This window comes from Taeniopygia guttata, chromosome 5 (genome assembly GCF_048771995.1).
Source record: "Taeniopygia guttata chromosome 5, bTaeGut7.mat, whole genome shotgun sequence".
In the NCBI taxonomy this organism is placed as follows: Eukaryota; Metazoa; Chordata; class Aves; order Passeriformes; family Estrildidae; genus Taeniopygia; species Taeniopygia guttata.
This window is the reverse complement of record NC_133030.1, coordinates 2,087,994-2,115,479: the sequence shown is the minus strand read 5'-3', so window position 1 is coordinate 2,115,479 and position 27,486 is coordinate 2,087,994. Positions and strand designations below refer to the sequence as shown.

At 51.8% G+C, this 27,486-nt stretch overlaps 1 protein-coding gene across 1 annotated transcript; it reads left to right on the top strand.

Moving 5' to 3' along the window:
* The first annotated feature begins 822 nt into the window (after window positions 1-822).
* On the top strand, window positions 823-23,053 carry LOC121470034 (serine/threonine-protein kinase pim-1-like). Its single transcript, XM_041716432.2, has 6 exons — window positions 823-922; window positions 20,866-21,293; window positions 21,386-21,436; window positions 21,743-22,109; window positions 22,502-22,678; window positions 22,950-23,053. The coding sequence occupies exons 1-6, from the start codon at window positions 823-825 to the stop codon at window positions 23,051-23,053; spliced, it is 1,227 nt and encodes a 408-aa protein (XP_041572366.2).
* Window positions 23,054-27,486: the final 4,433 nt, after the last annotated feature.

The following is a 27,486-nucleotide window of genomic DNA, read 5'->3' as shown; positions in this document are numbered from 1 at the left end:
CGACGCGGCGCTGGCGATGACTCCGGTCGAGAGACTCTGTAAAGCACTTTATGTGCTGAATTTTTTAAATTGCACCGACCGGGAGCCAGACCCGCCCGTCATCAGACACTTTACTAACAGCACGCGAGCACTTTTGAAGGAGCGCCCACCGGTCCTTGTCCGTGACCCGGAATCCCGAGCCATCACAGGGCCTTTTCCCCTAATAACCTGGGGGAGAGGGTATGCCTGTGTCTCAACAGCTCATGGACCAAAGTGGATTCCGGGGAAATATGTGAAGCCCTTCTTAGAAGATGCCCCAGCGGCAGAACCACCAACGCGACAGGACCCACAGACTGCGTCTCCCACAACACCAGACGACGCAGTCGCGTGGAAGAGACGACGAATGAAGAGGACCGGGAGCCGTCCCAACTTGGTGTCCCGAGTCCTCATCACCAGACTTTACTACCCACCTCTGGACTCGACACCCCAAAATAACCCATCCCCTCCAGTTACCTTTCCCTTACCCCCTTACCTTACCCGTTTTCCCTATGCCCCTCTACCCTAAATTTCTATTTAAACTCAAAGGGGGAGCTGGGAGGGGAGGGAACCAAATCCTTTGTTATTTACAGTTCCTTTTATTTTAATAGAATGAGGATGGCTGCCCAAGTGACAACTACCCGGGAGAAACACCAGAAATCGCCCCACTGCGCCCAGCTGGCCGTCGCCGTGGCATTCGTCATCTTGTGGCTGCAAGCGGCGGACGGCTGGATTGTTCAGCAGCCGAAGGAGAACGTGTGGGTCACGCTCGCCAAGTCCTTGCAGCAGGACAATCTGTGTTTGGCCATGGGCAGTGTGGACAACCCGTTGTCCACATGCCTGGTGGGGGTTCCCCTGGTCGCCGACGATTGGCCAGTTTACAACTCAGACCTACTCCGAACCACGGGTAAGAGACCTAACCCGGTTGACACTTGGGACAAGTGGACCAAAATTCTGTCGAACAGCAAAGAGGAACCCCAAGAATTGGACTTCTTGGGGTCCTCTCACGCAGAATACTGTGTCAAATTTTATTACAGGAGGCCAAGTCAGAATTGGCATGGAATTGACTTGGCCAAGAACACATACAGGAAGGATGTGACACCATTGAGCAAAAAATACCACAGTCAGACCTGGTGCAATTACACCAGCCAGGTCATTTCGGTCTCGTCCACGCGTCCTAAGGTGTTGCCCAAGGGGATGTTTCTTATCTGTGGGGACAGAGTGTGGTCAGGCATTCCATCTCGGCTCCAGGGAGGACCATGTAGCCTTGGCAAGCTTGCTACCCTCACTCCAAATAAAACCCAAATTTTAGAATGGAGGAAGGAAAAACAATTGGCACGCAAAAAAACGATCTTACAATCAATTTGACTCAAATTGTGATTCGGAGCTTTATAATTGGGGCAAAACAAAGAGAATCGCTGCATCCATCTTCCTTCCGTGGTATGCAGCAGCAAAAGCCCTTGGTGAGCTTTCACACCTGGAGTGTTGGGTTAACAAGAACGCCAACGCTACGTCTGCCGCCCTCTCAGACCTTTTGGCGGACGAACAGACCACCAGGCATGCAACCCTACACAATCAGGCTGCCATAGACTTTTTGCTCTTAGCCCATGGCCACAGCTGCGAGGACTTTGAGGGGTTGTGCTGTTTCAACCTATCATCTCGCAGCACATCCATCCAGGCCCACATCGAGCAAATCCGTGAGCAAGTGAAAGAGCTAAAGACTGGAAACCCCTCGGCTGCTGACCCCGTGGACAAGACATTCTCGCAGTGGGGCATCCCCGGATGGGCGGCCCCCATTGTCAAAGGACTCATTTGGATTTTAGTTATCATCTTTCTTATTTTCGTTGCTTTAGCAATTTTTAAACAATATTTAGTTAAGACATTCGGGTCTGTTTTTTTAGTTAATAAAGACGGGGGAGATGTGGGAGGGGGTGTGGTTGGTGACCTCCCTGCTTTGCCATGGGAGGCCACAGATGTGTAGTTTTCCCGCCTCCCGAGTTGTCCGTTATCTGTTATCCCTTCCCCCAGTTTATGCCAATCATTTTGTACCCCTTCCCTCTGTTCTAGAAAGTTCTCGGTTCTTTGTACCCCCATTGGTTCCTCCCCCAAAACCACTCCTTCCCTCTGTCCCAGTTGGCCGTTGCCGTGTCACTCCTGCTTGACTCCGCCCTCATACCCTCACCCGGTTGGATGCTCCGTACCCTGACCCTCCTTCCCTGTAACTGTTATAAACCCTGCCCCGCCCCTGGTTCGGGGCTCTCAGAGCTGGCTCGCCCTCTGAGTGGCTGTGTCCCTTCACCACCCTCGCCTTCCCTCACCGAAGCCCTCAGAATAAAAGCCTCCTGAGAGACTCTCGCCCGGTGGAAGACTCATCTCTTTACTACCATCAAGCGTTTCCCGAGGTCCCGGACCTGCAGCTATCCGGAGCGGTCTGGGAGACCCGGGAACGCTTCACCACACAGGACTGAGGACCTGAGAAATAAAACAACCAACCCATTGTGGTGTGTCAAGGCTGGTCCTTGTCAGCAACTTCAGCTAAAGAAACGTCTGGCTAAAGGGGGAATCAGAGTGCTGCCTTCAGCCTTTCTCAAGCTTTCCATGCCTGTCCTCCGGGGTGGTACTTTAGATCTTCAAGCTCAGGCCCTAGTGCGGGTAGGAGGGGCTTTGCCGAGCCAAGAAATGCAGCAGTGAAACAACAGCTGCCCTTTCAAAGTGGCAGGGCTTCTTGGTGTCTCTTGAAGCAAGGCACAGGTCCATGTGTGCATTCCAAGGGTTATTTGGTTTCAGGGACAGAGACGTTCCTCTCTTACCAGAGCTCTGAGGAGAGCCATAAGCTACAAAATATCATTTCAGCTTGAGCCCTGCTGAACTCTTTTTTTTTTTTCTTCCTATGAAATGGGAGCCCACGGGAAATGTTGAGATGCCGGAGTCATTCCCACGGTGCTGGTCTCATTTTACCCCCCAAACATATCTTCTGCTGCCTTAAAAACAACCAATGGTAATGGAAAGTGCAGCAACCAGTCACAGGAAAGCACCCAACTGCCTGCCTGTGGGCAGGTGCCATCTACTAAAACCGTGCCACCTTCTGCCTACTGCCCTGACCCCTCCCAAAACAGGGTTTGGGAAATAAATGTGGGGGTTTATTTTCAGAAATGTGCCCGCTCTTTCAGTTTTCTTCCCTTTTATGCGGGCTGCTGGTGCTCATGTGCCCTGAATGGCTCTCCCAGTGTGTACCTGAAGACCTGACTTGAGCCGTGATCCTTCCAGCCAAGACCCCACTGTGACGGGATGGCGAGAGCTCTGTGTGTCAGCCATCGTCTGCAGCCTGAGTTGGGAGTGGTAATTATCCCCTTTCCTGTGACCTGTGAGTGGTGATTGCCGATTGTCCAAGGGCCATGGCACATTTCCTCCCCAGGAGCTGGAGGTCCCTGTGTCCCCACAGCCCCGATGGGGATGTTGGTGACCACATGATGGCCCAGAGCCATTGAGTCCTCTGTACAAGGACTAATTGCAAGCGGTAACGTGAAATTTTTATTAAGAGTCATTTACTCCTTTAGCTGTGTTATCTTTAGAATAATCTTGTGCTATTTTTTTGTGTTATTATATTGTGTTATTGCCTGATTGTGTTGTTGTTACCCAGATACTACATTTCCAAAGGTGCGGTAGTGGATCAGCTGGGTGGGGATTTGAATTCTACGCCCCTGCACTGGGCCATCAGGTAGTGCTGCTTGCAAGCCCTAACTGCAAATCTGTGGGTATTTCCAGCTGTGGTAGCATTTTCTGAGATCCAGAGAACAAAGCACTGTTACGGTGAGCTCCTGGACACCCTTTTGTCCCCCCTTTCCTAGGGCCTCTGTGGCTCTGATCATGATAACCCCTGGATCCTCCTTCCTGCCCCAATGGGGTTGGCGGGGAGCCAGGAGTGCCCACCCTGTCCAAAACCTATATAGACCCCTGAAACTTCCTGCTCTTTCTCTCTTTTGCCCCGCTCTCCATGGACACCACAGAATAAAGAGAGCTGTTCCAACACCCTGGGGTAAGGAGCCTCTTCTGTATACCTTTCCCTCTCCCCTGCTATTTCCTCCCCTCATAGCCCCATATCTCTGAGCTAGTCGGATTGATTCGGGGGGCTGCGTGGAGGGGGGGAAAACCAATAGAAATAACAGTTGGCGCCCCAACGTGTGCTGCTCTGAGCCCACGAAGAAGCTGGACCCCCTATTTCGGTGGGAGTCGAAAGCTCTTGGGACAGTCAACTGCCCTGGTACTTTAGCTGCCTTTAACAGCTTTGAGTCACGGGGCACAGTCGGGGACCTCTGCCTGAGTACCCAGGAAGAGCCGACTGGAGAGGGAACCCCCAGAGAGGGTTTCACAGATGAATCCCGCAGTCACAGGCTTGGTAAATTCTCCGACGCGGCACCCGGGACCGCGCCTGGCTGGGAGGGTTTCCATAAGTGACTGGGGGGGCTGCTTGCGGGACGGTGAGCCAGGACCCTACTGCGAGTAAGCAGGAACCGGTGGGCTGCGCATACCCACGTTCCAGCGGGGAACAGACACGGGAGGAGCGGGCTAAAGCCGCCCCGGCAGCGGCGGGACGAGCGCCCCTCCACCTGTGCCCCCCCCGCTCGGGTTTTCCACGGCGGGAAATTCGAATCTTTCGTGCTGTGTTATTAGCTCTGGTGGAGACTAGACCAGTGAAACAATTAAAAATCATGGGTACTAACATTTCACTGCAGCAGAAGAGTATACTAACACATCTTAGCAATAACTTAAACAATGTATCATTCCCTAAAAAGCTCCTCCTGCGTTTTGTGTGCTGGCTACAGACAGAAATACCAAATTTTACTGTGCAAGACCTGAATTCGCTTGCTTTTTGGACTCAAATTGGACAGATATTAACTTTAAAAGTCGAAAATGGTGAACGTAAAGTTTCTCGATTTATTCCGATATTTTTACAAGCACGGAAAAATATTTTAGAAGCAGAAAAGAGCATGCAAACGCAGATCCACAGTTCTAACACCCCCTTTTCCCCTTCCTGCCCACCCCCTCAATACCCCAGCCCTGAAAACCCCTCACCCACCCCTTATCTCCCTATAACACCTTGTTTTTCGGAGAGATACAGCCCGGAGTGTGTCTTAACGGCATCTGAGAGGCACACGCGGCCAGATCATGGCGGCGGCCATGTGCTTCCAGCGGCACCGGCCGCTCCACCCCCCACTCCCCCTCCCACTCGCATTCCTTTGCTTCCCCCGCCCTCCGCCACCCCCTCCGCCCCCACCCCCTCCTCCCTCCCCTCCTCCGACGCCTGCTTATCTCCCATAGCAACCCCTTATCAGTGCCAGCCCCCGGGCTGCCCCGGGAACAGGGGCGGGGCCGGCCCCTGCACTCCTCCGAGCCGCAGCGCCGAGGACGGCAGGACGGGGACACGGCACAGCAGCCCCGCGGCTCAGAGCCGGGGCGGGGACACGGCACAGCAGCCCCGCAGCTCAGAGCAGGACGGGGACACGGCACAGCAGCCCCGCAGCTCAGAGCCGGGGCGGGGCCCGAGTCTGCACCGCGGAGCAGACAGCCCGAGAGGGGGGGGCCGAGCTGCCCCTCACCGAGGTGGGGGGTGCGCGGGACGAACACAAGCCTGCCCCTATCGAGAAATCAATACCATCGGTAACTCCAGTGGTTTATTTAGGGAGAAGGAATGGTACAAGAACATACCAACCTCTCCCATACAGGGACAAAACAGAAATCTGTAAGGTTCAGAGAGAATTTGGGAGATCAAGTGAGATTTTTAAGGGTATGATGAGGGCAACCTTCAATTCAAATGAAATGGTGCCAAAAGATATAACTGATTTGTTTAAATGTTTACTAACATCCTCTGAATATGAGATATGGGAAAGTAAGTGGAAATTGGCTTTGGAAACAGTGTTGCAAGAAATACAGCGTACACCCAGTGATGCCACCGACATGGATGGCCAGCCCCTTACAATACACCATTTGTGTGGCACAGGAGACATACAATGTCCAGAAAAACAAACCAGACTGTTATCTAGATCAGTTTTAGAAAAAATCTGTACTGCTGCAGAAAAGACACTGTATCAATTACCAAGCACTAAGGTTGAATGCAGTTATATTAATATCAAACAGTTTCCTTCTGAGAGTTTTTTGCAGTTTGTGGATCGTTTGAGAAGCCAAGTCGAAAAACAGGTGCAACACACCAGTGTGCAAACAGAGTTGATTAAAGAAATGGCCCAGAGGAATGCCAACGAGACCTGTCGTAGGATTCTTCTCAGCCTTCCTCTTGATCCAGCACCTACTCTTGGCCAGATGATCGAGGCCTGCGCTAAGAAAGCAGAGCTGCTTGATAGTCCTGTCAGTCATAGAGCACCAGCAGGATTACAGCCTGTTGCCACTGCTGCATCAAGCCCAAGGAAGCCACCCAGATCATCACAACAGCTGCAGCAAATCATCTGCCTGCGTTGCAAGAAACCAGGACACTTTGCCAGGAACTGTCCTCAGAACCAGAACCAGAGACAGATCAACAAACAAAAAAACTACATGCACAGCGCGTGCCCACTGCTACGCGCAAAGATATAAATATAGTGGGACACAAATGTGATGATACCTCTCTCTTAACAAATAAGGGGGAGGGTGGATACTATGATGGGGGGAGAGAGAAAAATAAGAATGTAAAATGTATTACTAACAAGGTTTGGCAGCCACTGGGCCGGCCACGCTTAGTGACTGCCAAAGGATTTCATTTCAGAAACACTGATTGGAAAGTCATTGTGGTGGACCTATCAAAAAACCCTCAGGACCTGCAGGCGTACGATATGGAACTGGACAGTGAGTATTTTGTTATTGGGGACACAGCATACACACCTCCTGAGATCGAAATAGTTTCCATGACTACTAAGGGAAAAATATCCAGCCTTATGCTGTTGGCACGTTGCTTGCACCCTCCATTCTATTTAGAAAAGGGGCAACTTCTGGCACAAGCCATTCCCATCCCAGTGGAAATCACAGTAGAAGGAAAATCTCCAGAAGTCTACTGGGCGGAAGTGGTAGGAGAGGACAAACCCTCCATGACATGCAACCTAGCACATGGGTCAGAGCATCTTCAGGTGGAAGGTGTTCTGGACACAGGTGCAGACATCACGGTGATACCCAAAACCATGTGGCCATCACACTGGGAATTGCAACCTGTGGCAGGCAAACTTCAGGGTATAGGAGGAACTACATTGGCAAAAATTTCTAAAAATGTAGTGCAAATTGAGGGACCTGACGGGAAATCAGCAAGTGTTCGCCCGTTTGTGGCAGACTATAAGGCTCCTCTGTGGGGGAGAGACACCATGTCCCAGTGGGGAGTCCAATTAATCATTCCTAAGACACCCCAGGATTTACGGGAGTAGCCACTGTGGAGCGCCATGCCCACAAGTTAAAGTGGTTGGATAACACCCCAAAGTGGGTAGCACAGTGGCCTTTGAGTAGAGAAAAACTCGAGGCGCTTGAAAAACTTGTGGAGGAGCAGGTAGCCCAAGGACACCTGCAAGAGACAGACAGCCCTTGGAATTTCCCAGTCTTTGTAATAAAGAAGCCTGGGAAGGACAAGTGGAGATTGCTCCATGATCTCAGAGAGATAAACAAAATTGTGGATGACATGGGACCTCTCCAACCGGGGATGCCGAGCCCAGCTATGCTTCCCCAGGACTGGAAATTGGCTGTGTTAGATATAAAGGACTGCTTCTTCCAAATTCCATTGCACCCTGAAGATGCCCCGAGGTTTGCATTCTCTGTTCCCACGGTCAATAGAGAAGCACCGATGAAACGCTACCACTGGAAAGTTTTGCCCCAAGGTCTAAAATCCAGCCCTTTCATATGCCAATAGTATGTAGCAGCACTACTGTCTCCAGTACGCGCAGAGAGAAAGGATGCCATCATCCTACACTGTATGGATGATGTGCTTGTGTGTGCTCCCAATGACTCTATACTCCAATATACACTTGACCTAGTGGTTAAAGTTTTAACCTCTGCTGGATTCAAATTGCAGGAAGACAAAGTTCAAAGAATGCCACCTTGGAGATACCTGGGCCTGGAAATCTCTGCAAGGACTATTGTCCCACAGAAATTGGAGATAAATTGCAACCCCAGAACACTAGCAGACCTCCACTCGCTGTGTGGGTCTTTAAATTGGGTAAGGCCCTGGCTAGGCCTCACAAACGAGGACCTGGAACCTCTTTTCAATTTATTGAAGGGGGAGAGGGAGCTGACCTCCCCCAGGGAACTGACTCCAGAGGCAAAGACAGCAATCGAAAAGGTACAGAAGGCCTTGTCAGAAAGGCAGGCACACAGGTGTGACCCAAATCTGCCTTTCCAGTTCATTGTTCTAGGAAAGCTCCCACACCTGCATGGGTTGATTTTCCAATGGATCAAGGGGCAGAAGGACCCACTCTTAATCATAGAATGGGTTTTCCTATCGTTCCAAAGATCCAAAACCATCACTAGGCCACAAGAGCTGATAGCAAAGCTGATTCAGAAGGCCAGGGTGAGGCTGTGTGAATTAGCAGGGTGTGACTTTGCATGTATTCACCTTCCAGTCAGGCTTTCTGAGGAGGGAAGGAACTCTCCTGAGAGACTGACTAAAGGGATGTTTGAGCATTTGCTCCAGAGCAGTGCCAGTCTCCAGCTATCTCTGGACAGCTATAGGGGACAAATATCAGTCCATGCCCCGTCTCACAAGTTGTTCAATGAGGAATTCCACCTGATTCCTCAAGAGAAAAGGAGCCGGAGAGCACTCAGAGCTCTCACAGTGTTCACTGATGCCTCTGGGGCTTCCCACAAGTCGGTGATGACTTGGAGAAATCCACAGACTCAGCATTGGGAAGCTGATGTTGAGCTTGTGGAGGGATCCCCCCAGGTGGCTGAACTGGCTGCAGTGGTGAGAGCTTTTGAGAGGTTTTCCGAGCCGTTCAACTTGGTGACAGACTCTGCCTATGTGGCAGGTATAGTGTCCAGGGCGGAGCAGGCTGTGCTCAGAGAAATAGAAAATGAACATCTCTTCAGGTTACTCTCAAGGCTAATTTATTTAATCTCGCACCGAGAACATCCATTCTTTGTGATGCATGTGAGGTCACACACTGATTTGCCAGGTGAGATTGCAGAGGGGAACCGAAAAGCAGACTCCTTCGCTGCACCAGTTGAAAAGGCAAGTCTCCCTGATGTTTTCCAACAGGCAAAGCTGAGTCACGAACATTACCACCAAAATGTACCAGGTTTGATTCGGCAGTTCCAGCTTACACGGAGTCAGGCCCGAGCCATTGTGACCAACTGTCCTAATTGCCAGCTCCAGGCGGTGCCAACGCTGGGCATGGGGGTAAACCCCAGAGGCCTTAGCAGCTGTGAGGTATGGCAGACAGACATCACACACATTCAGAGTTTTGGTCGCCTTGAATGCGTTCATGTAAGCGTGGACACATTCTCAGGTGCAGTGTATGCCTCTGCCCATATAGGACAAAAGGCTGCACATGTCAAACAACACCTAGTACAAGCATTTTCAGTATTGGGGGTGCCAAAAACGATCAAAACAGATAATGGCCCAGCGTATGTATCTAAGGAATTCCTAGAATTTCTCCAGCAGTGGGGAGTGGAACATAAGACTGGCATTGCCCACTCCCCCACAGGTCAAGCTGTAGTCGAGCGTGCACACCAGACGCTCAAGCAGGTATTGAAAAAACAAAACAGCTCAGCTCCGTGGATGTCTCCACGAGAGAAGCTCTGTAAAGCTATGTTTACTATCAATTTTCTGAATTGTTCATTCGAAAATATGAGTCCACCGGTTGTACGTCACTTTAACAGTGGCAAGCAGTTTAAATTGTCTCAGCATCCACCGGTCTTGATTAGGGATCCAGAAACTTGGGAAACCAAGGGTCCCTATGAACTTGTGACCTGGGGTCGTGGCTATGCGTGTGTAGCTACTCCCTCAGGCCCTCGGTGGATTCCCCAGAAGTGGGTGAAACCTTTTGTCCCCAAGAATCCAGGTCAAGCAGAAGGGGACAAGAAGCAAGTAGCTGATGCTTCAAAAAGAAGACGCCGCCGGATGGGAGAAGAAGAAAGTTCCTAGGCAGGAATTCCTTCCGGCAGAAACAGAAGCTTTAACATGTTCTTAAAATGTTTGTTCTTCCCTTTTAGAGAAAACCTACCTCCCACTCAACCCGGTGATGAACCCCATGCAAGTTGTCATCCAGCAAATGCTGAAGAGAATGTTCAAGGGATGGGGATTCACGGGGTGGTGGACATCTGTAGTTAGATCAATTTTGTTAGTCTTCGTTATTCTGTTCTTTGTAACCCTAGCGTTCGGGATCCTGCGTCACTTGATTTTCAAAGCTATCAAGGGTCTCATACCTTCTACCTCAGAGGTCAACCACATAGAGTTGGCTAACCTGAGGAGGCCTGACCACGCCACCAACATGGGGTGGTGGGAAACCCATATTCGGGGTTGAATTGAGCCCAGTGAATTCCTGTAACCTTGTTTAACAAATAAGGGGGAGGTGTTACGGTGAGCTCCTGGACACCCTTTTGTCCCCCCTTTCCTAGGGCCTCTGTGGCTCTGATCATGATAACCCCTGGATCCTCCTTCCTGCCCCAATGGGGTTGGCGGGGAGCCAGGAGTGCCCACCCTGTCCAAAACCTATATAGACCCCTGAAACTTCCTGCTCTTTCTCTCTTTTGCCCCGCTCTCCATGGACACCACAGAATAGAGCTGTTCCAACACCCTGGGGTAAGGAGCCTCTTCTGATTACCTTTCCCTCTCCCCTGCTATTTCCTCCCCTCACAGCCCCACATCTCTGAGCTAGTCGGATTCATTCGGGGGGCTGCGTGGAGGGGGGGAAAGCCAATAGAAATAACAAAGCACTGCTTGTCTGGAGAAAACATGACCTGAAATAATACTTCTGGGAAGACTTCTCTGAGTGGGAAGTCTCCCGTTGGAAGATGAGTGCTTTCTTCTGGACTGTCAGTCTTTTGCCAGAATCAGAGGCTTGGATGACTGCGCACAGGAGAAGTTACCGTAGAATAACCACCGTAGCCTAAATTAATGCTTCGCCCTAGGCTCATTTATTAGGGTGTATGTATTTAATATAATTTACTGAATAATGCCATGAGAATCTGAAAGAAAACTGGTTTTTTGGGGGTCTCTATGAGAACTATAAGGGCAACGCTTTCATTAAAATATCCCTTTTTCAAATCATCTCTATAGTTTCATTTCACACATTGTTATAGACAAGGACCTTCCCAGGGGAAGGCAGCATCCGATGGAGATGTTCAGGGATATACAGATGCCAAAAGGGGCTCTAGGACGCATAGACATACTCTGGTGAGCTCAGCCTCCAGCAGTGGGGCAGGAAAAAAAGGGGAAAAAAAGCTAAAGAAAGAAAAAGGGAAAAAAGAGAATTAAAAACAAACAAAGGAAAAAAAGATAAGAAAGACTGAGAAGAAGACCTGGAGAAGGAGGAGAAGAAAACCAGGAAGCTGAATACAAACAAGAAGGAGGAAGAAGCTGGGGAGAAATGAGCCAGAGGATCAAAGCCCAGGATTGAGCAGTAATGCCCAACAAAAGTGCTCAGCACCCTCTGCCTCATGCCCCATCAATGCCACCAGTGATAAGCCTCTCCTGACCAGCTTCCTCAGCTGTCAGACTCAGCAGGACACGCTGTGCTCTGGAACATCCCTCTGCGCAGTCCGGCTTGGCTGTCTGGACATGCTCCCTCCAGGCTCTCTGTCACCTCCTCGCGGGCAGAGCGTGGGACATGGAGTGGCTTCTGGGACCCTGCAGAGTCCTTGAGGTGGACAAGCTGTGCTTAGCAACAACCAAACTCTCCACCTGTGATCCACAGCATTCCCATCCAGCATCCAAACCCAGCACTGTGCCAGTTTCTGGGAAGAAAGGAATACCAGTCTGTTTCAGCATTTTTGAGAGAAAGAGGACATGAATTGTGAAATTTGAGCTACTCCAGTCTAGGCCTCAGATTGAGGCCTGGTGGGGCCTTCAAGCCTCTGACGCAGTTAGAAATTCAGAGCTTGTGGCGCAGATAGAAAATGTCTTAAGGTGTGAGGGGGACCACTAGGTTGTTTGGGTGTGAATTAGTATAGGTTTTATAGTGTAAAGTGTAGGCCGTTTTAAGGAAAAGGTAAACAATGTTAGCCTACCAATCAGAGTGTTTTTGTTTTTGTAAACTATGTGGAAGCTTATATAAACTACCACCTTATCTTGAATAAACGGAGAACACTTGATTAACCACATTGGTTTGAACCTGCGCTTGTCTTGTCCAGCTTTCCGTTTTTCTGAGATTCCCTGGCTTTACCAGTCAAACCCAGAAGAGTGGGAACACACAGACCGTTCTCTGGGAAAATCCTGATTTATTTAACACCAATATTCCTAAGAAGATCTGACCTCCTTCCTTAAACAAATTCCTGGAAGGCGGAGGCCATCTCCATGGAGCTCCCTTGATAGAAGGAACTTCCTTGGTTTCACATGGATCACCTCTGCTGCCAAGCATGGGGTGTTCCCCACTGGAACAGTCACAGCTCTGTGGAAGCCATGGGCTGACAACTGGTGGCACCAAGACACTGCTGGGGCCTATGCCTCTAGGAACATCTTGAAGAGGGCTGCGCCCCCCTTTGTACTTCCGGGCATTTCCTGGACAGCTGCATCTTCGGGGATGAGCAGGTCCTGCTGATACGCACAGCTCTGAGGGAGCAGGCACACCTTTCCAAAGGGCTTCCTCCCTCTGCAGTCCGGCAGCTCTCCCTGAGGCACTGGGAGGGATTGAGGCCCTTGCCAGATATATGCCAAGTCTCAAGATCTTCCACTTTCTGCTCCTGCACTGCTGATGGCAGACAATTCTCTGGAGGTGGGAACATTTGCCTTTGCAGCTGGAGGATCTTCTCTTGCACTGTGCTGAGCATCTTCCTCTCTGGCACCGCCACAGCATCCTGGGAAACACGGACTGGGAACTGACAGCTCCAGGACACTTGATGCTGGGACACTTGCCTCTGGGAAAATCTTCTGCAAGGGAGCTGGATTCCCTTTTTTAATTCTGGGCATTTCCTGGCCATCTGCATCCTCAAGGAGGAGCATGTTCGCTGACAACAGCAGCTCTGAGGGAGCTGGCACACCTGTCCAAAGGCTTTGCTCCCTCTGTGCTCCAGCACCTCTCACCGAGCTTCTGGCTAGGTCGAAGTCTCCTGCTGTTAGCGTTCGGAAACACACATAGTCGCGGGATATGATTAGATGCAGGTGCTTTTATTAAGAGCTCTGGGAGTCGGGGTACAAACCCAAATCTGACTCCGACATGGCTTTCGAGCTGAACGTATCTTATATTCTATCGTTATAGAACTTACACATTAATTATTAAACTTGTATTGTTCTATGGTATACATTGACATGAGTTTATCGTGATCTTTCTTAGGTCCCTGACCACAGTTTCTCAGGATTATTCTTTCTGATTAAACTGTAATTATATTTAATTACTAAGCAAACGTCACATCTGGCACTTATATCAATTATCATGTACTAGCTACACAGTGCAGTTCTAGCAAGTACGAGTTCTCCATGTGCTTAGGATGTTTATTTTTCCAGGGCCTACTAAGCTTATTTTTCCTTTTAACCCTTAATCCCCATGATTTTAAAACCCTTTTACTATCATTTTCCCCCCTTTGAAAGTATTTTCACTTCATCATAAGTGCAAATACTTTCACTTGATACAGTCTTTAGTTTCTAAGTTTATACATGATGTTCTTCAAATCCAGGATTGAGGTGAACGTTGTCATGGACTGGAGGATCAGAGGATGACGGGTGTGGGTCCCGTGTCAGTGCCTTGATTATTTTCCGGTTCCAGGATGTCCTCTTCCGTATTTCTCCTTTTAGGACACTGTAGACTAACCAAATTACTAGGAACACAATTAATAGGATTATTACACTCTCAATGGTAGACTTAATCCATGGACTCACATTCCACCCTAACCCTTTAAAGACTTTGTCTAACCAGCTCGTAGCCAAATCTTTCTGCTCTTCTTGTACTTCACGCTCTATTTGTTTTAACTGATTGATGTCATATTCTACATCTGCAGTTACATTTAGGATGTGGATGCAGCCATGCTATTGGTAAAGCCTGTGGCCACTGCAGTTTGGCTTCTTGACATATTTTACTGATCTGCCTTTTTAGTGTCTGATTCATCCTCTCCACCTGTCCCCTTGACTGGGGTCTCCATGGTGTGTGGAGGGCGCAAGGTATTCCCAGCAACCTACTTACTTCTTTTACCACCGTGGCTATGAAATGGGGTCCCCTATCTGATGATATTCCTAGAGGCACCCCGAATCTGGGAATGATTTCTTGTAGTAACCACTTAACTGTTTCTTTTGCTTGGGTCGTGCGACAGGGAAGGGCTTCTGGCCATCCAGAAAATGTATCAGCCCGTGCTAACAATTATTTGTATGCTCGAGTTCTTGGTAATTCTACAAAATCTACCTGCCAATAATCTCCTGGTTCTATCCCTACCCGAACCCTTCCTAGTTGTGCCTGTCGTCTAGCCACTGGGTTATTTTTCAAGCAAATCTCACACTTTGACATTATTGATTTTGCCATTGTTAACATTTGTACTGAGACCAAATAAGGTTTAGAAATTTTACCAATGCCTCTGCACCCCAATGACATCCGTTATGTTTAATTTGTAGAACCTCTCTCATGACCAAGGGGGGTACCACTATCTGTCCGTGTGCAGTTACATACCAGCCTTCTGGATTCTTCTGTGCACTCAGTAAATGCCCCAATTTCTCATCTTCTGCTGAATATTTCGGCTGTGGAGGTAAATGGAATTGAGATACATTAAGTTTTAAAGGGACCAATGCCATTGTTGTTTGCACCTTTTGAGCAGCCTGTCGAGCTGTCCAATCTGCCTTTCGATTTCCCTCACAAATTTTGGAGTTTCCTGATTGATGTGCTTTACAGTGCGTAATTGCCCCTTGTTCAGGTTTTTGTACTGCTCCTGTCAGCTGCAGAACTGCATCTTGGTGTTTAATGTGCGTCCCTTGAGACAAAAACAGGTCCCGTTCTTTCCATAGGGCCCCATGAACATGCACTACTCCAAATGCATATTTTGAATCAGTCCATATGTTCGCCTTTTTCCCTTCACTTAATTCTAGTGCTCTGGTTAAAGCAACCAGTTCTGCCTTCTGGGCGGATGTATTTGGTGGCAATGCTTTTGCCTCTACCACTGGACTGATTGTTGTTACCGCATATCCAGCGTGTCTGATTCCGTCCTCCATGAAACTGCTTCCATCTGTGAACAACTCCCAGTCTGGCTGTTCTAGGGGGACATCTTTCAGATCTGCTTGGTATTTGTATGTTTTGAAATCCTTTTCATATCAAGATCGCCCTCCTGAATCCTCAGTTGAGTTAAAACAGACCCAGTTCAATTGCTTCTGCAAATTCACCTTTCTTCTATAAGATTGTACTTCAAGAAATCTTGTTTCATTCAAGCATTAAATGTATTGATTTGACATCATCTGTGACCCTTTCATCTGTCTGACCTGTATTTCCTTGTGTGAGTTTCTCAGTTGCTTCAAATAAGGACAGATTCTTTTCAATTCCCATAGCATGTTATCTGACAATCTCCTGCCTGCTTTCTTCAGTTGCTTGCATGGGAAGACGTGAATGTTGTCTTTTCTAGTCTGAATATCTGAATGTTCTCTTTTCTAGTCTACTTTTACCTACCAGTGTGCTTCTATCTACTAGAATCAATTTCAGCTTGAAAGAACATATCAAAAAATCTCATTACTAAAATGGCCAAAAAGAATCCATAAAATTCAGAATTTTAAAAAGCCAAAACAAAACGTTGGAGCAATATTATTCTAGAGAACGCCATGTATCTATGAAAAGTAGAAAAATCTTTTATTTTCAAATGCACTTATAGATCGCCATTTTGCATTTGATTTTTTTTTTTTTTGGGGGGGGGGGGAGTTGTTTGTGGTTTTTTGTTTCTTTTTTGAAAGATCTGGCACTTACCTGATTCCTTTTTGAGGTAGTTCAGCTCATTAATCTGGTAAGAAAGCAGTTCAAAAGAAACAGAAAACCAGAAAAAAGTGGCAACAGGATGCCACTTCACCCATATGTAGTACAGCCTTCTGTCTTGTAGAAATATGTCTGTCATAGATGCAAATCAATGCACAGTACTATCTTCTTGGAAACTTTCTCATTGCTACTGAATTCCTGAATCATCAGGATGGTTTAATGGTTTAAACCCAGCCCTCTAAGATACTCCCCAAACTGTTGCAATGGAATAACTTTACCAGGTGAAGAGCTTGCTATGCAGGACCTGAACGTGAGGCCAAGAATGCTTTGTTGTGGATTACCATTGTTTCGGATCATTTTTCCTTCCTCTACCATGTAGGTATAGGAAAAAATTAAGTAGCCACAAGGTGTTTCCAGCTGTCCTTGTCTTTTGGGGTAGTAAGGATTTAGGGGAGTAAACAAAACTGTGGTGAGTTTTACAATTGACTTTATTGCTTCTTCACTTTGAATAAGCTGCTTTGCATTTCAGCTTACCCATCAGTATCATGAGAAGAATAATATCTTCCTTCCTGCTCCAAAGATGTTTAGTTATGCCTGTGATGTCATGGGATTAAAACCAAAAAACATTGGGATTGAAAGGAAGTACTGGCATGCCACAAAGTAACTGAAGTGAACGATGTTTCCTCCTCAGCTTTCCACTGTGATTACAGAATTAGACTTAGTAATTCCGGAAATTGGTCTTAGCATAGTCTGGTGACATCTCTCAATAGAGCAGTGTCCCAGGGTGACTTTCTGATGCTTGTATCCCCAGCGGTCTGTTCTGTTGATGCTGGCTATTATATTCTGTGCCTTCAAGACTGGTTCTGAGAGTGAAGGCAAGGAGAAGACAAAGCACGGAGTTGGTTATCAGAGACTGCACTCACTCCTCTACAAGCAACACTCCTCCACATTCTGCGCTGGACTGTGCTGTCTGGGCACGGACGGAGCAGAAGAGAGCACTTCTTTGCTTTTTAGTTAGTTTAGCTGCTGAGGCAGAGAAGTTTTCCCTGGACAGTTGCTTTTCCTTTCCCTTTTCTTGGACCTGTTTGAACCTGCCCCGGATTGGGACTCGGGGAGCAGTGAGAGCTTTTACTTGGTGACCTACTCTGGGCAGCAGCCTTTCCGAGTGCCGCAGGGACTGATAACAGAGCGACCAGCCACAGGAGAGACTTTCTGACCTTGTCATCTCTTCAGAGCATCAAATGAGCTTTGTCATCTGCTAGTGTTCATTTTTTGTGCTGGGGAGTGCTTTTCCTGTTAAATCAACAGGTTTCTTCCACTTCTCTCCCAGGAAATTTCTCCCAAACCGGTTGCGGGGAGAGGCCATGTGGGTTGGCTTTCTGGGGGTGTCCCCTTTCAGATGTCTTCTCCCAGATTTGCCCTAAAGCAGGACAAGTAGCATGTGCGACTTTGAGAATGATGGAATCACTTGGGTTGGAAAAGACCATTAAGTCTAAATATAAGTAGCAAATCCAAGCAGAAAGAAATCTTTTGCTGCTTGAATAGAACACGTGGTTTATCTGGTAAGCTTTGCAAGAATTTGTCTCATCGCAAGTAGACATGTCCAATGCATTAGATGGGAATATAAGAAGAGAGCTGTGCAAATATACAGAATGATTCTCAGGGAAGGACATTTGCATGATTGGTCCTTCTCCCTGACTTCTTCAAGTGAATTCTTTTAATAAAGTGATGATTGGATTTATTCCATTTTTGACAGTTCTTACTCGCATTTTTGGCATATGAATGCCAAATGGGTTAATTCACATAATTTCTCAGATAAAGACCAAGATTTAGTGTTGCTTAAGCTGGAGGCAGAAATATTGAAATCCTCCAGCCTCCTTCTTAGTACCTCATTTGTATTCCAAAATCAGGGCACATTCTTGTCCCTTAAGATCCAACTGTCAGCCAGCTGAGCTAGCTGAGTTGATAGCAACAGGGTGACATTAGGACGGCTTACATGACGCTGCACACAGAAGCCCTCAGTGCGCGGCTGTAGCATGCAGTAATTCCATGCAGTTGGACAATGCCAGTGCTGACTTTGGATCACCAGAAGGGTAGAACTAGAGAGATTTAATAGAGAGGTCTCTGGAGGAAGTGGCCTGAAGAAGACAGCAGAAATCCCATCTGTGTGTTTGTACAAAGAACTGAAATGCCATTCCCAAAAAAAGATCTTCAGATGTATCTAGCTTTTTCTGCAGATGATTTCTAAACAATATGCATTCCATGGAGAATTTCACTGAGCACCTGGAATACAGCTGCATTTAAGTGGATTGAATCAAGGTCGGGCAGCAGTGAAATCAAGGTTTTCAGGAATACCTGACATACAAGTCCTGCCGAAATTTATATCTCTTGGATATCCAGATACTTTTGAAAAGAATGGGTGACCATTTAGCTTCCTAATATTTTTCATCTGAAATACAAAGAAAATCTTGACCTGTGAGAGAAAACTCACATCTTTTATAGCTTGAATATTTTTCTTGGTTTATTTCCTGTTTTCCAATTCATTTCTACAAATCATTTTATTAGGTAATGAGAAGTCATGCTGTATAAAAATATTGAATGCTATATTATCACCGGCCAGGGGCTCTATACAAGTCACAAACTGGACAGGACTGCTGTGGTATGCGACTTAAGCTGTTTATTTTTTAGCATCAGTCTCATTACATGGTTATGACAATGGGAAGATGCCAGCAGCTCACATTCCCAAGCAACAGACCAAGAACTTCATGTTACAACTTACTTTATAAACTTTATGACCAATCACACAAAGCAAAAGCATATTGACAGTAGTTCTAGCCAATCACTATAAATACACATACCTTTGGTTAAAACAATGCTTGCTTATTTCAAATACAATACTTGCCTGTAAGCCTTAAGATACAATGCACATAGCTCCATCATTAAGCTTAGAACTTCCTAATATCTCACCAGATATACTTTTCTGCAACGTAGGAAGTTATTCTACCCAGACGTTAATACACAGACCATAGTTCTATTTGTTCTTTCTTTCTACTTCTTGTATAATTTTTCTGCTGACCAATCTTATAGCTACTGCTTAGCTCTAAATCACCATCCTGCTGTCTCTGAGGTCTGACTTTTACAACGTGCCCAAAACCCTCTGATTTTAAGGAATCCCACACCCTAACAGAAGGTCACCCGGTCTCATGGCCGATGGGAAGGCAATGCAGATTCTATTTCAGGGTTTTAAGTGGAGTTTTGATCCTGTCCCTCGCAGAATACACCTGGTGCAGGTGTCCAGCTGTGAGACAAATAGAGACAGGGTGTGCTGGGTGAAGAATGGGCTAATGTACTGGCTTTCAATGGCATAGGATCCATTTTCTTCCCGGGGAAGCGGCAAAGAGCTGGGTCTTGCAAGTGCCCATAGGGAGCCCCTTTATCCCTCCTGGGGCACTGCGGAGGGCGGGGCCGAGGCAGGGCTGTGATGGCACAAAGGGCAGAGCGCTGGCGTCAGGCAGGGCTGTGATGTCCCAGGGCTGTGCTGGCCGCAGCACTGTGACATCGCTGTGACATCAGCGCGCTGTCGCTGTGTGAGACGGGCCAGCACCCACAGCTGCCAGTGCAGTCGCGATGGGACCTGCCGGAGCCATGGGTGACGGTGACGTCCTGGTGACTGCGCTTCTCCTGCTGCTGGCCGCCGTGGCTGTCTGGTGGGCCTTTGGCCACCGGCAACAAGGGAGCCGGCAGACACGGAGAGCGATGTGGAGCAAGCGCCCCGGGGCCTGGCCCAGAGGCTCACGGAGGAAGCGAGGAGCCCCTGCGGCTCCCAGGTTCCCCAGGCCTCGGGCTGCTCCTGGCGAGCGGCCACGTGCTCCCGCCAGCCCCCTGGGCAGCCCCTGCGGCTGCGGCCCCTGCCTGGCAGTGGCCCGGGAGCTGCAGGAACTGATGCTGCAGATCTGGGATGGCAACGGGACACGTGCGCCCCTCTACTCTGGGATGTGGCAGGCCTTGTGGAAAGAACTGAAGGAGCTGCTGAAGCGAGGCCACCTGCCCTGCTGTGGCTTAGCCAGCTCCTCCACAAGCCTCCATCCCTTCCAGAGGCTGCTCCCAGCAAGATTCTCCAGCCCTGGGAGAGCCTCAAGGCCTGCAAGGATGGCACAGCAGGGGGGAGCCACCACCATCCATGCAGGAAACTCAGGCTGTCAGAGGCCCTGCATCCTGCCAAGAGCCTCTGCTATCTCTGACAGCCGCCATCCCTCACAGAGGCTCAGTGAGACCTGTCAGCCTGCGGAAGGAGCAGAGCCCGTGGACAGGTCTCCCAGCTCCCTTGGACTCACAGACTTCAACAACGTGGGCGCAATCCTGAGCCTTGACGTGGCAGGGGAAAGCCCACAAGTCCAAATGGGAGCCCAGCCCGATGCAGGGGAGCCTGCTCAGGAGCAGCTGGCAGGGCAGCAAGCGTCCTGGAGCCAGCAGTGGTCATCCCACAGCGGCCAGGACAGCCAGGACGCTGTGCCGGTTCTGCCAGCTGGCCACAGCCCGAGCCTGGCGGTGGAGATGGTCCTCCAGACACCACGGAGGTTCCTCCATCTGCAGCAAGCTGCCCCGAGACAGCCCTTGAGTGCCGCAAAGAGCTTTCTAGTAGCAGGTAAGATCTCCTGAGGAGCTGCCTGAGGCTCCCCCGGGGCTCTGGAGGGGCACGGCCAGGCCAGGCCAGGGCCCCTGACAGCAGCCTAGTCGCTGGCTGTTTCCAGTGCCTGCGATGGCCCGGCTTGAAAAAGCCCTGTCTGCTTTGCAGCCGCTCCTGGGTCTCCCCCGTGCCAAGCCTCGGGCTGCAGCCCCGGCCGTCGTCAGGAGCAGAGCCCAGCCCACGACGCCGGGGACAGCGCCGGTGCCGCCCTGCCCCGCTGGCCCGGGGCTGCCGCAGCCGCCTGTGCGCGCTGCCCCGGCCCGGCTCTGCCGCTCGCCAGCCCGGCGGCTGCAGGGCGGTGGCCGCTGCCCGGCGCGCAGCAGGAAGCGGGTGAGAGCGCGGCGGCCCGCGGGGCCCGGCCCGCTCCACTCGCGGCACTTGCGGGAGGGGCGGGTCCTGGGCGCAAGGCTGATGGCTCGCTCTTGGCCGCAGGGCAAAGGAGGCAGCGGCAGGAGCGGTACCTGCTGGGCCCGCAGCTGGGCAGCGGCGGCTTCGGCACCGTCTTCTCGGGCATCCGCCTCTCGGACGGCAGCCCGGTGAGTGGCCGCGACGGCCGGGCGTGGGAGGAGGGGCAGCGGCGGGGAGGGGCAGGGCTGGAGCTCAGCCCTCCTCTCCCCATGGCTCGCAGGTGGCCCTCAAACGCGTGGCCCGGGAGAGCGTCCTGCAGTGGGACGAGCTGGTGAGCGAGCGGGGCCAGCGGGACAGAGCGGGGCGTGGCGGGCAGGGAGAATCCCGGGCCGGGCTCAGGGAGCGGAGCCGCGGCCCCGCGGGCCTGGGCACGCCGAACAGCGGTGCTGGGGCCGGGCAGGGGCAGCCCCGAGCATCCCCCGGGCGGGAGGAAGCGCAAGCGCCTGGGAGGCTGCGGCAGGGGGCACTGGGGCATCCCGGGCAGGGCGCAGCGCAGCCCCAGGGCAGCAGCAGCAGCAGCAGCAGCAGCAGCAGCAGCAGCAGCCTGCCAGAGGCACTGATTTTCTCCTCCTCACAGCCCGACGGCACCCGCGTGCCCATGGAGGTGGCGCTCATGGAGAAGGTGGGCTCTGGCTGCCACAACATCATCCAGCTCCTCGACTGGTTTGAGCTGCCCGACAGCTTCGTGCTGGTCCTGGAGCGTCCGCAGGCATCGCAGGATCTCCTGCAGTTCCTGCAGGAGCAGGGGTGCCTGTGCGAGGAGCAGGCGCGCTGGCTTTTCTGCCAGGTGCTGGAGGCCGTGCGGCACTGCACCGCCTGCGGCGTCCTGCACCGGGACATCAAGCCAGAGAACCTCCTCGTGGACCCGGAGAGCGGCGACCTGAAGCTCATCGACTTCGGTTGTGGCACCTTCCTCCAGGAGCGGGCCTTCTCGGGCTTTGCCGGTGAGCCCATGGCCTGAGCCCTGCTCCCGGTGCCAGGCACTGCACGGCCCCGTTCCCTCCTGGGCCGCGGGCTGCGGCCTTCAGCCGGCTGCCCTCTGGCACGGGGCGGATGCCGTGCCCCAGGAGCCGGCTGCCGGCCCTGCCGACAGAGGGGGTGGCAAAAGCGGCTCCTGGCCCTGGGGCTCAGCGGGCCCACAAGGGCCTGGGCTGCTCCGCTGGCCTTCTTGGCCTTGCGGAATGGTTCCTTGCTTTTGGGCAGCTGGCTGGGGGACGCGGGTGGCCTCGGGGAGAAGCCTTGGCCGCAGGTGCAGCCCCTTCCTCGGCCAGGGGGCTGGTGCCAGGCTCTGGAAGGCAGCAGCCTGTGCCCAGCCAGCGCCGCCTGTCTCCCCTAGGAACGCACGCGTACAGCCCGCCCGAGTGGATCTGGCTGGGTTACTACCACGGCCACGCGGCCACCATCTGGTCCCTGGGCGTGCTGCTTTACGTCATGGTCTGCGGCAGCCTCCCCTTCCAGGACGACCCTGACATTGTGCTGGGGAAGGTCTTCTTCCAGCGGCAGGTCTCTCCAGGTGGGTGTCCGGCCTCAAGACGGAGGGCTTTGGCAGGTGGCGGCACGCAGCCCGGCGCGGCCCTCACGCAGCTCGACGGGGTCAGCGCGGCACGGGCGGCCGGAGGAGGCGGCCGCATCCCGCCGTGCCGCTCTTCCACGCGGGGCAGAGCCGGTTGGGAGTCCGGCACAGCCTAGAGCCCAGCCTGGCACGGCCCGGGCCCTGCGGGTGACGGGGGCAGCTGGGCAGGAGACTCTGCCGGTGACCGGCGCTTTCTGGCTTCTCTCCCCAGAGCTCCAGCACCTGATCCGATGGTGTTTGGCCAAGCAGCCTGCGGACAGGCCGGAGCTGGAGGAGGTCTCATACCACCCTTGGGTGCGGGGCCGGCGTTTTTGATGCCTTGCCGGAGCCTCTGCAGCACCCACTTACCAAGTCCCCCTTCCGACACCGCTCCTCGATGACATCCGAGAGGCTGGCCGTGCCGCGCTGTTGAAGATCCCAGATGGCAAAACTCCCTCCCAAAGTTTCTCTCCAATACTTCAAGGACCGGACGAATCTTTCATCAAGTTCGTGGACTGCCTCAGAGAGGCGATCGAAAAGCAGATAGAGCACCCTGCGGCAAGGGAAGAGCTCCTCCGAAAGATGGCAATGACCAACGCCTCAGCGGAGATGAAGAAGATCTTAAGAGCGTTACCGCAGGACCCCGAGCCCACCATCACCCAGATGGTGGAGGCGTGCGTGAAGGCCACATCTACAGAGGTAACGGTTGCCATGGCAGCGAGCAAAGGGGTGGGGGAGGCCATGCTGAACTTAAACAACATGCGCTGCTTCGGGTGTGGCCAAATGGGGCACATTCAAGCCAACTGCCCCTGCCCCCCCGATGCATTCTGCCATCACCCGTATGCACCTTCCCCAAGACCCCCACCCAGGAACTCATTCCCGCCATACCAGCCGGCGGGAAACGGGCCGCGGAGCGCGAGGAGGGGCCGCGCGAGAACATCAAATGGCCCTTCTCAGCGCCCGACCCTCCCTACTATCAGGGAGGACCAATGGCCCAGGGGACAGTTTCGGAGGATTGGCGGAGCACAGACGACGGACTTCGCCTCCTCCGGAGAACGGCCAACCTAGATCCCGGCCGCCGCCAGGTCCTCAGAAGCTCCGTCACCGTCACCTTCCAGGATGAGGACCTGGTGAGAGTCTCCGCGGGGTTCCTGGAGCCCCCTCACTGCCAAGGCGAAGCGACCGTCCTCATCGTCGGCGACGCAAGGCACACACCAGACAGGATTTCCATCATCCCTGAAGTGGTGTGTGTCCCGCCGGGGTCCGAGGTAACGTTCTCGGTCATTTGCCACGAGCCCCCTTACACCCTGGGCAAAGGGCTCCCCTTCGCCTTGCTCTATCTGCTCGACTCGGACGACCTCTCTGGACGGGACCCGGAACAGGACATTCACGTTTTTCTCACCCAGAATGTTACCAAAGAAAGACCGATAATCAGGACTGTCATTTCTTTACAGGGAAAGTCGGTGGCGATGAACCTGATGGCAGACACTGGGGCGGATGTCACCATCATTCCCAGGTCAAAGTGGCCCCGCGACTGGGAGTTGGTGCCCCCTTGCGGCACAATCTCCGGAGTGGGCGGAGCTGTCAATTCCATGCGCAGTCGACGCCTGGTAAGTGTGGAGGGACCAGAGGGACAAATAGCCACCATTCGGCCCTTTGTTGTGTCATCAAACATCATGTTATTAGGCAGGGACGTATTGTCCCAGTGGGGTGCCCGCCTTGACATCCCTAGCCCTGCGTGGGATTTTTAGTGTAGGCCACTGCGGAGCGCACCTCCCCACCGTTGAATTGGAAGACCGATGTTCCGGTGTGGGTGGATCAGTGGCCCCTTGTGGAGGAAAAATTAAATGCGCTCAATGAACTTGTAGAAGAGCAGGTGCGCCTTGGGCATTTAATACCCTCCACCAGCCCTTGGAACACTCCTGTCTTTGTGATTAAAAAAACAGGCAAAGACAAGTGGCGCCTGCTCCAAGACCTCCGCAGGGTCAATGATGTCATCGAGGACATGGGCCCCCTCCAGCCTGGGCTTCCCTCACCCTCCATGCTTCCCCGGGATTGGCAGCTCGCAGTCATTGACATCAAGGACTGCTTTTTTAACATCCCCTTGTATCCAGGAGATGCCCCCAGGTTCGCTTTTTCCGTACCATCCATCAGTCGGGCGGAACCTTATAAAAGGTATCAATGGACCACCTTGCCCCAGGGGAATGAAAAATTCTCCAGTGCTCTGCCAAACATCCGTGGCACAGGTTTTATCGCCAATCCGCCGACTTTTCCCCGAAGCCGTCATCCTTCATTACATGGACGATGTCCTTGTCTGCGCGGAGACGACCACCTACCTCCGCGCAGCACTCAACAAAACCATCAAAGCCATCAAGGACGCGGGTTTCCAGATTGCGGAGGAGAAGATCCAGCTCTCCGCCCCATGGAAGTATTTGGGCGTCACGATCACGGGAAGGACCGTCGCGCCCCAGTCTGTCACCATCAAAGACGACCCACGGACCCTGCGGGATCTGCAGCAGATCTGCAGAACCATCACGTGGATCCGACCTCTCCTGGGACTCACCACGGAGGAGCCGGCGCCCCTCTTCGAACTCCTGCGAGGAGACGGCGACCTGGCTTCTCCACACGAGCTGACACCCGCCGCGAAGCGAGCCCTGGAGAGAGTTGCGGAGGCCATCGGATCCCGCCAGGCGCACCGTGTGGACCGGGTCCTTCCCATCCCCCTCGCCATCTTGGGTAAGTGCCCAAACTTCCATGGGTTGCTGTTTCAGTGGGATGCAGGCCGGAAGGACCCACTCCTTATCATCGAGTGGCTGTTCCTTCCGCACCAGCCCCCGAAAACCATCTCCACACCCGCAGAATTGATGGTCAAACTCATAATCAAAGGCCGACAACGCTTCCGGACCCTCGCAGGGTGCGATCCGGCATGCATCTATGTACCTCTAAATTTGGAGCAATTGGAATCACTGTTGCAAACAAATGAAAATCTCCAAATTTCTCTAGATAGCTATCCTGGCCAAATTTCCATACATTATCCGAAGCATAAGCTATTCAAGGACACTTTCTGTTTGGCCCCAAAATCGTACAAAAGTAAAACACCGATCAAAGATGCTCTCACAGTGTTCACTGATGGATCGGGAAAATCCCACAAATCAGTGATCACGTGGAAGGACCCGGAGAGTCAGAAGTGGGAGTCTGACATCCAAATAGTTGAGGGTTCCCCCCAGATCGCAGAACTTGCCGCGGTCGTGAGAGCATTCAAAACATTTCAACAACCTTTTAATCTGGTGACTGATTCGGCATATGTGGCTGGGATAGCAGAGCGAGCAGAACATGCAATGCTCAAAGAAATTCAAAACAAGAAATTATTCGGGTTGCTCACGGAATTAATCTGGTTGGTCTCCCACCGCGAGCAATCCTATCACATAATGCACGTTCGGGCGCACACAGACCTGCCAGGAGCCATCGCTGAGGGTAACCGGAGGGCAGACCACTTAGCTATGGCCACTGTTGCCACGACCTCTTCTGTACACTCACTCTCTAACACCATCCCAGACATTTTCGCCCAAGCAAGGCTCAGCCATGCGTTCTTTCATCAGAACGCTCCTGCCCTTGCCAGACAATTCAAGATATCCAAAGAGCAGGCCAAGGCCATCCTCGCCACTTGCCCCAGCTGTCAGTCCCTTGCCCTTCCACCGGTGGCATCAGGGGTCAATCCCCGGGGACTGGGAGCTTTGGAGCTGTGGCAGATGGATGTCACACACTACAACTCTTTTGGCCGCCTCAAATATATCCACGTTTCCATTGGCACCTTTTCAGGCGCAATCTTCACCTCTCTCCACACGGGGGAGAAGACGAAGGACGCCAAAAAACATCTATATATGGCGTTCGCCACACTGGGAGTCCCGAAGGCAATTAAGACTGATAACGGCCCAGGACTCACCTCGAGACAATTTGAGGAGTTCTTGCAGCAATGGGGCATCAAACATACCACCGGCATTCCTCACAACCCAACAGGACAGGCCATAGTGGAGCGCTCCCACAAAGAACTCAAAAGGTTGCTCGACCAACAACACGACGCGGCGCTGGCGATGACTCCGGTCGAGAGACTCTGTAAAGCACTTTATGTGCTGAATTTTTTAAATTGCACCGACCGGGAGCCAGACCCGCCCGTCATCAGACACTTTACTAACAGCACGCGAGCACTTTTGAAGGAGCGCCCACCGGTCCTTGTCCGTGACCCAGAATCCCGAGCCATCACAGGGCCTTTTCCCCTAATAACCTGGGGGAGAGGGTATGCCTGTGTCTCAACAGCTCATGGACCAAAGTGGATTCCGGGGAAATATGTGAAGCCCTTCTTAGAAGATGCCCCAGCGGCAGAACCACCAACGCGACAGGACCCACAGACTGCGTCTCCCACAACACCAGACGACGCAGTCGAGTGGAAGAGACGACGAATGAAGAGGACCGGGAGCCGTCCCAACTTGGTGTCCCGAGTCCTCATCACCAGACTTTACTACCCACCTCTGGACTCGACACCCCAAAATAACCCATCCCCTCCAGTTACCTTTCCCTTACCCCCTTACCTTACCCGTTTTCCCTATGCCCCTCTACCCTAAATTTCTATTTAAACTCAAAGGGGGAGCTGGGAGGGGAGGGAACCAAATCCTTTGTTATTTACAGTTCCTTTTATTTTAATAGAATGAGGATGGCTGCCCAAGTGACAACTACCCGGGAGAAACACCAGAAATCGCCCCACTGCGCCCAGC

Coding starts and splice junctions, on each gene's coding strand:
- LOC121470034 (XM_041716432.2), top strand. CDS start 823: ATGGGCAGTGTGGACAACCCGTTGTCCACATGCCTGGTGGGGGTTCCC. Junction 923..20,865: donor AGACCTACTCCGAACCACGG/GTAAGAGACCTA, acceptor TCTGCTTTGCAG/CCGCTCCTGGGTCTCCCCCG. Junction 22,679..22,949: donor CCAGCGGCAGGTCTCTCCAG/GTGGGTGTCCGG, acceptor TTCTCTCCCCAG/AGCTCCAGCACCTGATCCGA.